General features: G+C 40.6%; 1 protein-coding gene across 4 annotated transcripts in view; it reads left to right on the top strand.

The window, feature by feature from the left end:
- LOC107697261 (SUN domain-containing ossification factor-like) overlaps positions 1-9,599 on the top strand; it is a 58,954-nt gene extending 49,355 nt beyond the window's left edge. For 3 of the 4 annotated variants that reach the window (XM_016497980.1, XM_016497987.1, XM_016497995.1), the window contains 7 exons: positions 1,072-2,307; positions 2,424-2,511; positions 2,986-3,090; positions 3,196-3,344; positions 4,213-4,304; positions 5,560-5,615; positions 6,957-9,599. In XM_016497980.1, coding sequence (XP_016353466.1) covers positions 1,072-2,307; positions 2,424-2,511; positions 2,986-3,090; positions 3,196-3,344; positions 4,213-4,304; positions 5,560-5,615; positions 6,957-7,439 — 2,209 coding nt within the window. In that variant the 3' untranslated portion in view covers positions 7,440-9,599. The other variant, XM_016498003.1, reaches the window with a different exon arrangement.
- Positions 9,600-10,215: the final 616 nt, after the last annotated feature.

A 10,215-nucleotide genomic window follows, 5' to 3' on the forward strand; every position in this document is an offset into this window, starting at 1 on the left:
ACAGTCAAGCACGGAGGTGGAAACATTATGCTTTGGGGCTGTTTTTCTGCTAAGGGTACAGGACGGGGCCATGTACTGTAAAAACTTGGACGAGAACCTCCTTCCCTTAGCCAGAACACTGAAGATGGGTCATGGATGGGTCTTCCAGCATGACAATGACCCGAAACATACCGCCAAGGCAACAAAGGAGTGGCTCAAGAAGAAGCACATTAAGGTCATGGAGTGGCCTAGCCAGTCTCCAGACCTCAGTCCTATAGAAAATCTGTGGAGGGAGCTGACAGCCAAGAAACCTTGAGAATTTAGAGAGGATCTGTAAAGAGGAGTGGACCAAAATCCCTCCTGAGATGTATGCAAACCTGGTGACCAACTAAAAAAAAACGTATTACATCTGTGCTTGCCAACAAAGGGTTTCTGCACCAAGTACTAAGTCATGTTTTGTTTGGGGATCAAATACTTATTTCACTCACTTAAATGAAAACTTTTTCTAACCTTTATATAATGTGTTTTTTCTGGATTTTTTGGTTGGTATTCTGTCTCTATACGTTAAAATAAACCTACCATAAAAATTACAGACCCTTCATTTCTTTGTAAGTGGGCAAACTTACAAAATCAGCAGGGGATCAAATAAATATTTCCCCCACTGTAATATGTTTTTTTTTAAATCTAGTATTTATATTTTATTTCAGCTTTAATGAAAAAATGTTTAATAGTTTGGGTTTAATGTCTTTTGCATATTTTTTCAAGCTTTACAGCTTTTGCCCACATTCATTGATATTCCTTGTCATTGTCATAGAATTTCTTCTGTTATTGCTCTTTTAAGTCATATGGAATTGGAACTAAATAACTTCGCAAACTACAGAATTTTTCATGTTTGGATGAATTCTTTCTTGGAAAAAATGAACATGTTAGGAGTTGGGTTGTGTAGACTTTTGGGAATGACAGGCATTTCAGTTCAGTGAGCTCAGATTCTTTGTGCTTGTGCTCATAACTAAGAAACAAACATTGTGCATCCTTGGTTTAAAATAAAAAGAGAGATTTGTGCACTAACATTCTTGGTCTTCATATCGCCAGGCTGGATATTCTTGAGCTGGATCCCACTCTAGTGAAGGAGGACTTAAAGATTCCTCTTCCTGAGGCTCCTTCAGAGCCTCCCCCTGAGGAAAACCGTATCGTCATCCTCATCGAGGAGGAAGAAGAGGCCACTCAGCCAACGGTGACCCTGCTGGAGGAGGAGCGAGAGGAGGAGAAAAGACTAGAGGAGATGTGGGAGAGTGAGAGCACCACGTACTGCGGCCACCTCTCGACTTTGTCCTGTTTGGCGTCTTTGCACGAACACTTCTACTGCTACTGTTCGGCAGCTTTAGCACTACAGCGCCAGCGTAGAGACCGCCGCCACAAAGCACAGCACACACACACCGAAATGGACACGCAAACCACTCCTCTGCAGTCACTCCCTGACACCACCCCAACCCAAGAGCCCCCTGCACCCTCTGAGAAACTTCCAGAAACAGAGTGGCCCTCTCAGGCACAAGCCGAGAGGATTTCCCCCACTGAAACGGTGGCTACTCTGCCTCAGTCCTCCAGTGGGGAATCTGTGATGAGCGAGCAGGAGCTCCCACCTGAGACTATCCTGTTAGAGCCCAGTCGTACCTCCACCCTTCCCCCACACAGCTTCTCCGACACCCCCACCCAAAACATCCCAGAGTCTCTACCCACAGGAGAGCCCGTGGACCAGCATCCGCAGTACCTGGTGGACATCCCAGAAACCCATACACCCGTGAGCAGCACCAGCAGCCTCCTCTCACCCAGTGCTGCCTCCTCTCCGCTCTCCTCCACCACCACCAAACCCCACAGTCCAGAGACAGACCCTCCCAAACTGGAGCTCCCCGTCCCCACCAAAGAGCAGACAGTTCAGCCGTTGCCCACCCACACTCGCCCTGCTGAGATCCCACCTCCTACTGAACTTCCCGTCCCACTTCCAGAGGCCTCAGATAACGGCAGGACTGCAGGGGTTGAAGATCCTCACCACAGTGCTGTGGCCTCCCAGCTGGAGCTTTCTGAAGCCCCTCTGTCTCAACAAGAGGAGACTGTAGATGACATTCTGCTCCCACACCGCACCACCGGAGAGTTTTACGCAGAGCAGCAAAATTCGGTGGAAATGGGCCACGGGAATGGAAACGGCAACGGGAATCAGGTGCACGGATCCAACCAGAAGGAATCCGTGTTCATGAGATTGAATAACAGGATTAAAGCACTAGAAATGAACATGTCCCTCAGCAGCAGATATCTAGAGGAGCTCAGCCAGAGGTACAAACAAACACACACACACACACACACACACACACACACAATTACACGCTACCAAACCTAAAATGATCTTAGTGGGCCACATTGTTTGATTGATCAATTCTGCTGTCACTCAGGTATCGTAAACAGATGGAGGAGATGCAACGGGCTTTCAACAAGACCATCATCAAACTGCAGAACACCTCCAGAATTGCAGAAGAGCAGGTTATTATCAGTCACACAGAACATTAGTTATATGAGCTAGGCCTTTTATAAACTTTGACATTGGCAACTGAAACATACATGGACCCCAAAACGTGTTTGGACACTTACACTTGAATACATTTGAGAAAGTGTGAATGGCACTGTATTAAAGAAAATATAATATTTCAATAGAAAAATACACTACCATTCAAAATGTTGGGGTCAGTAAGTTGTTTTTGTTTTTTAAAGAAGTCTCTTATGCTCACCAAGGCTCAAAAATACAGTAAAAACAGATTTGGATTATTTTTCTTTTATCTATTGTTTATCCAACAAATGACAATAAAAAAGACTGATTAAAGTGCTGTTTAAAATCAAAATAAAATGTTCTTAGACACCTTCTGGTTAATAAAAGCATGTACAGTGCACGTACAGTGTTTTTTTTTTTTTTACGCAAATAACATGTGGATAACTGTTTGCATCTGTGTGTGTGTTTAGGACCAGAAACAGACAGAGTCTATACAGATGTTACAGAGCCAGCTGGAGAATGCCACCAAGATCATGCTGAACCTGTCTGCCACTGTTGCTCAGCTACAGCGAGAGGTCTACAAACATACGTTTCTTACCTCATTCCTGACCCATCTAATGTTTGGCCCACTCAGTAATGTATATGAATATTTAAAGCCTATTGTTTACTGTGTGTTGTAGGTGTCTGACAGACAGAGTTACCTAGTGCTGTCTCTGATCCTGTGTCTGACGCTGGGTTTGCTGCTTTGTATGCAGTGCTGCAGGAGCTCACCCAGTCACAACACCAGCTCAAGCATTCCCATGAGCAACCACTACCCCAGCCCTAAGAGGTATAACACGCACACCAAATGTGTCAGAATGCAATGCAATTCATAACGCAATACAAGAACAATGCATTCTCAGGGATGCAGCAAGTTCTTTAGAGGCCCTGCAGTCAGTTTTCTGTCACGTCAGCTACTGTTATGGCAGAACAACAGCATGAAAGAGTGGACTCAAACTGAAAATACATGGGTTTAAGACTGATTTATGAGTCTTTTTGATGAGCAGAGCAACAGTTACTGAGCAAGCTAGTTGAAGTTATGTAAACTGTTGACAAGTTTATAGCTGGCAGCATACATCCAGTTTAATAGCACAGAAGTTTGACGTTAACCCTTTGTGACAATAACGTAACCACATACACTACCACGCAAAAGATTGGGGTTAACTTTTTTCAGGATGCCTTAAAAATGTATTATTTATAATGTTACAAAAGATTTTTATTTTAAATAATTATTGGTATTTTGAACTTTCTATTCATCAATCAGGAATTCTAAAAAAAAAAGGTATCCACAAAAGTTATACAGCACAACTGTTTTCAACATTGATAATAATAAAATGTTTCTTCAGCAGCAAATAAGCATATTAGAATGATTTCTGAAAGATCATGTAACATTGAAGACTGGAGTAATGATGCTGAAACTTCAGCTTTGCCACACAGGAATAAATTACATTTTAAAATACAGTATATTCAAATAGAAAACAGTTATTTTGTATTGTATTAATATTTCACAGTATTGCTGTTTTACCTTTGATGGTTAATGCACATTATGTATAGAAGAACCCTGCATTCTTGCAATGCATTGGCCAAACATTCACATCTATATTTGGACACTTGCGTAGAGTATATTTGTTAATAATATCTCTGTTTCTCATTCTCAGGTGTTTTTCCTCATATGATGATATGAGTCTGAAACGGAGAGTTTCTTGCCCTCTCGTTCGTTCAAAGTCATTTCAGCTGCCCACGTCAGAAGGTAAGAGTCACCTTTGACACTGAGGAGAGCTTTGATGCCAGAGCTCTCTGTCTTTCTCTCTTTTTCTCTAACTCCTCCCCTTCTCTCATGTAATTCACATTGTTTACTCTGCTTTGGTTCTTAACATCCCGTGTCTTTTTCAGCCAGACTCAAATCCACCATCTTCATTTCTCACAGCTTGAAAACTCAAGATGATGTTCACAGCTTCCCACTTAACATGTGGCTTGTGTTGTGTGCTCTCATTTGGCTGCTGCTCTCAGAAGAATCACGCCTTTTGTATTAAATTCCACACAGATCACTTTACAGCTTGAACTACTTTTGAGTCCAGTTGTCACTAGTTCCAAAGTGTCTGGCGATAATTCAATATCAGTGTGACCTATACTGGAGCGCAGTGTGCTTTGTAATTGAATGTCAACACAGTCTTGCCTCATGTTTGACGCCACCAGAGTCCGCTGATCAGATATGTCCCTTTAAGTAAAAAGCATTTACTTTTACAAGCTAAAAACTAAAAAAAAAGTAACAAAGTTAATAAATTGGAGAAATCGGTTTATTGATTCTCAAAGTAAATGAATCACTTTTCATATTGACAAACAATTTGATTACTAAAAGAGTCAATACATTAAAGAATAAATTCATAATTCCTTATTTTTAAGTGCAGTTTCATTTTGTAATGAATGAAACACTTTGCAAGCACAGCTAGATAAACTGAACCGTCTTCACTATTTTAAACACTGGATCCTTCCTGTTCTTCTTGTTCCATTTATTTCCTGCTATTTTTTCCTCTCACATTTTGCTGCAGCATTGTGTGTGTGTGTGTGTGTGTGTGTGTGCGCTCCTCAGTGGTTTGTGTTCATAAGGCAGAGGTTGGATATTTTTAGCACATGATGCTTTTGGCTGGCACATGTTGGACATTTGCAAGTAGTAACAATGGAAAAATGTGGTACATTTAATGGATTACTGAGAGTTGCATATACAGATAAGCAAATCAAAACTTCCAAATGACAGCATTATGCAAACAATTGATGCTGCAGCCATGGTTACCACATGCAGACACTTTGTTGGCAAAAAAATGAGAGTGAAATAAGACATGTCAGAACAGATTACAATGGAATAGCAGTTTCACCCATGAAGAACAGCAGGAAGATACTTTGAAGTGTCTGTTTATAACTTGTGCTACTACTTGCAAGTGCTGTCATGCTTGTGTTATTGTTTGCCATACCATTCCGTTAACCTGCCCCCTCTCTCCCCTCTTTAGTAGGTCCTGATGACTTGTACATTGTAGAACCTCTAAGGTTTTCTCCAGAGAAAAAGGTATGGAGTTTGTTTCGGCCTCTGTGTGTTCATGACAGTAGTGGGACTGAAGCAGGGTTTCAAAAGTACTCACTGCTTGTTCAGCAGCTCTTGTATTTGTTTTCTCCGCTTTTATAGTTAGACTATGAATCTGTAAGAAGCATATTAATTACATAAAAGTTTTATTAGAAACGCTTTAGTAAATGTGAAGAGCAGTGAGTGTTTTGGAACGCAGCTCTTTCCAGTTAGTCTGTCTGACAGGCCGTGAAGTTAACCGTTTCTCTGCTGACTGAGGATTCAGATTCCATTTAACAAATCTGGTTGTTCTCAACTCTATTCTAAAAAAAACAACAAAAACAAAACAAAAAGGAAACTAAAACTGTTTGATATTATATTATTATCATAATTATTTAAACATTACCCATAATGCAGGAGTTTAATCTGATTTGTGTCTTTTTGACCAATTAATTAAAAAGAGCTGCTTCGTAAGAGTCATTGCCAGCACTACTTGGGTTTAGTCAAGGTTTAACTAGTTCCCCAAAGCATAACATTGAGCTCTGGTGTGGTTGGTCTGGCAGATCTAAGAGTCAAGGCCTGTTCTGATTTTGGTCACATGCAATTTGTGTGTTCATACCAATGCAAAAAATGGAAGATAGTTGAATTAAAATGCAAATTCACTCTCTGACATTAAAGGGGTCATATGATGCTATTTTAAAGATCATTATTTTCCAAAGAGAAAGGAAAACTTGAAATCGCATCATATGACCCCTTTTAAGTAATGCTCATAGAAAATGTAGCCTATGTAACAAAAGTGTGCTTTTTTATTTATTTATTCATTTTTATTTTGTTTTTAGTTTTAGTTAACAATAACAACGCTGTTCACCGTTGCTTGGCCAAATAATCTCTGGGCATGTGACCAATACAGTGAATCGGTGTTTGTTTCGCAGTGTGATGGAAAAGAGATTAGAGCACCTTGCAATAAAAAGAAATTGCATTGCAATGACTGCATGCAAATTTTCATGTCAGTTTGAACAGACGCATTAACAGATGTTCATTCAAATGAAGATGCTTATTGCTCCGAACATTTGTGTTGGTGTGAACAGGCCTCAATTTCTCCACAAATGATTCCTTGTGTTCTCTGCCCTCATGTGTACCATCACGTGATCATAGTGATTGTGTTGTTGTACTATAATTTCTTGATTTCTATTTTTCTTTTCTTAGTGTCTGATGAAGTGTTAGCGTCTATATATTCCTTTACACTCACTCAGCACAAAGACGGTTACACTGGCTTTAGCTGTTAAAATACCTCTCTGAATGCATCATTTAGACATTAAATCATCTCTCCCTGTCTGTGTCTTTCAGAAGAAACGCTGCAAGACAAAAGGAGGGGACAGAGTGGAGACGCTCCGGGCCTCCGTCCCCTCAGCGACGGGTGTTAATGGTCAGCCCAGATGCAACGGTGAATCATCATCTTTTCAATTCCTGCCGTCAACGTGCAATGGCTTAGTGTCCACCAGCTCATGTGCGTCAGAGGGCAGCTCCGAGAGCTCCGCTTCTACACTGTCTGAGGAGTCCTTCAGCAGTGCCCCCTTCATGAATGGACACGACCCAAACCCGTGCAACGGCGAGCCCCCACCGACCTTCCCTCCAGCCAAGAGCAAGATGGAGAAGAGGTCTCTGAAGCGACGCAAGTCCAAGAACGCTGAGCAGCAGGAGGCCCCGTGTGTAGGGGAGATACTGCAACTTCCTGTGACGGTCATGCCCACGCTGGAGGAACTCATGAAGGGAAAGGCGAATCTGGGCGTGGCCACATTTGGAAGGACAGATGTAACGGGACGAGTTTGAGTTCTTATGCCACCATCTTTCTTTTTTTTTATTCCATCTCACCATCGTTTTGAGATTTTATTGTGAGCGCTGATCCTGACGCCATCTTCACTACATCCTGGTTCTCTGAACTTTGGTTATGTGCCTTTTTTATCCATTCAGGATCATTTTCGTTATTCCCTTTAATTTTTTTGTTTTTTATTCTTCTGGGGAAGTTCTGACTGATAAACATTTGCAAGTATGAATGAGACTTGATTTGATGTTCTCTTGTCTCTGAAACATACATACGGCTCATGTAAATGTGGCGCTGCATCACCGTGACCAGGAGTTTAGGCCGGGTACATGTGACCTGTCCGATTCCGGCAAACACATTCAACGTGTTTCTTTACACTAACAGGACCCTCTTTCACTGTCCCTTTAATGCTCTCACTCTCACTCTCTCCTTTCCTTCCTCGTTGGGAATATAATTCTTGTACATGTTAGTGTTTGTGACTCTATGTCAGTCATTGTCTGTGGTTGGTTTGTGGGACCAGTGATGTCACATAGCACAGGGCTTCAATCCAGTGAACAGAGCTGAATGAAGAACAGATCCAGTTCATGTTGATTCTGTCTTCATTTCCTCTTTTAGGGCCAAATTAAGGCCTTTTTCGCTTCTATTAAAATCACGATCTAGTGAGACCAACGAGTCCAGGCTGGGCCTGAACACTCACACACACAACCACACATTCATACATGAACATGCATATTGTGACGCACCCAACAGTGTCTTGTGCTCAGTCTCCAGCTTTTTCAAGCATGTTTACAGCTCATTTTCTTCATGTTCAATGTAGCCGTCATTAAAAAAAGACACATGCAGATTTTAATTTTTTAATTTTTACTCACTTTATATGTACACGGGGAGTTTGTTGTGGACATTCTGTTATTTTAGTGGTAATTATTTATGTATTTATTTATTTAAAAGTGACCCGGGCTCTATGAGATCAGGGTCATGTGACATATGAGATACAGTGGCCCCTCCATGTTTGAGATTTATTACAGATACACACAAATGGTACAGACAACATCTTTCTGTTCTCTAAAGTTTGCACACTCTACCTTTTTTTGTAATTTGAGAAAGCTGGATTCTGATTTTGACATTTTATTTTGGATGTTTGATTTATTCAGTTATTTTGCATTCAAATCAAATTTCAGTATCAAATGAAGTATCCGATAAATCCGTTCTAATGCTCATAACGTGATCATGGAGATGTTGTGCATCTGATTGACTCAGCTTCTCTTTGACCCATCTGGCTGAGATTTGCTTTTCCTCAGCTGGGTCTGTTCGGATGAGCTTTGAGTTACTGGATTCGGGGTGAATCGTAAAAATGGCCGAGCTCTCGTTGTTGTGCAAATATTATGCATGAGTCCAGCAAAGCAACCGTCTGGTTTGTCCTACCTGTCATGTACGTGTAAAGTTGATCTGTGTGTGTCCAGCATCTTCTCTAGTCACACACTCCTTGTCCCTCTTAACACTTATGTATTTGTGTGTTCGCTGCTTTCTTAGTTATTCTTAATGCACCCAAGAGGCCATTTGACATCCCAGCTGTGTGGGATCTGTGTGTTCTATGTGTTGTAAGTGTTTTCTTTCATGCAGACGATCCCATCATTGACCTTTTATCAAACTCTGGGGTTTAGAGAATGTGAATTCACAACACGATTTCAATAAAAGGGAAAGATTGGGATGGCGTGCGATGGACCATCGCTGTGTGATTTCCATGATATATGTTTGTTTCACTTTAAAATGTTTTACTACCTTTCTCCTTCTTTTTGAATGGAAATTGATATATGCTTGTGGAATTTATGTCTGGATGTTTTTTTCATGCAGTGTGTGTGTTGAAGACTCTTTCCAGTACCCCAGTGAGTAGAGACCGCTGCGTGTGTCTCTCCTGAGAACTCCACACACATGCCTTTGTTTTTCTCCACCACAACTTGTACAAGTGCTTTTTCGCCCCAGGCTTCCTTTAGAACGGCGCCCTCTAGTGGCTGATGCCTGATGCCTGGGTGGCGCCCTAATGAATTCTCATAACCTGTGAGGACGAGCTGCACAGTATTTGATTTTCTTTTCTTTTTCCAGTTGTAACTACAGCAGTGTAGTGCCATTAGAAACTGTGAATTTATAAATAAAACATTTTGTTGTCTTTATTCAGTGTGTTTTGTTTTATTACTGTTAATCCGTCACACTATAGTATGAACATTAAAACTCATGAAAGCATCTATACCATATAGACATAAAGTAGTGGTACAGTGACACTCCTTGTGTAATATCAGTGGTTTTCTGATTGTGAAGTCACATATAAGCCATTATAAAGTCTTAAGTTGCAACAGATTTTTATCCAAATTTTCTTAGATGTACCCATAAAACTGATAGCAGGCAGTTTGGCATGCTTGTGTGGATTACACTATAAATGACATGAGTTTTTACATTTTAATGCGTTTTAAAACAAAAACATAGTAATACAAGGTTAAATGACTCCCCGGTTTTTAATTCAAATACTAATTAAAAATCTGACAATTCTCTGATCAATTCTCAATCATAGCCACCTAACTAGTTGATGGCATGTGCAATTACACAAAAACCGGACGACTGTCCAAATGTAGCCTAAATAAGTGGTAGGTTCATTAATAAAGATAAAATGTATAAAAAATTGGGGTGTGAAAAAAAATGTGGTTACTGCCATTGTGATTAATATGCAATCATTTAATCCATGTGTGTGTGTGTGTGTGTGTGTGTATATATATATATATATATATATATATA

The sequence above is a fragment of the Sinocyclocheilus anshuiensis genome, unplaced genomic scaffold (assembly GCF_001515605.1).
Source record: "Sinocyclocheilus anshuiensis isolate Anshui unplaced genomic scaffold, SAMN03320099.WGS_v1.1 scaffold801, whole genome shotgun sequence".
Classification (NCBI taxonomy): Eukaryota; Metazoa; Chordata; class Actinopteri; order Cypriniformes; family Cyprinidae; genus Sinocyclocheilus; species Sinocyclocheilus anshuiensis.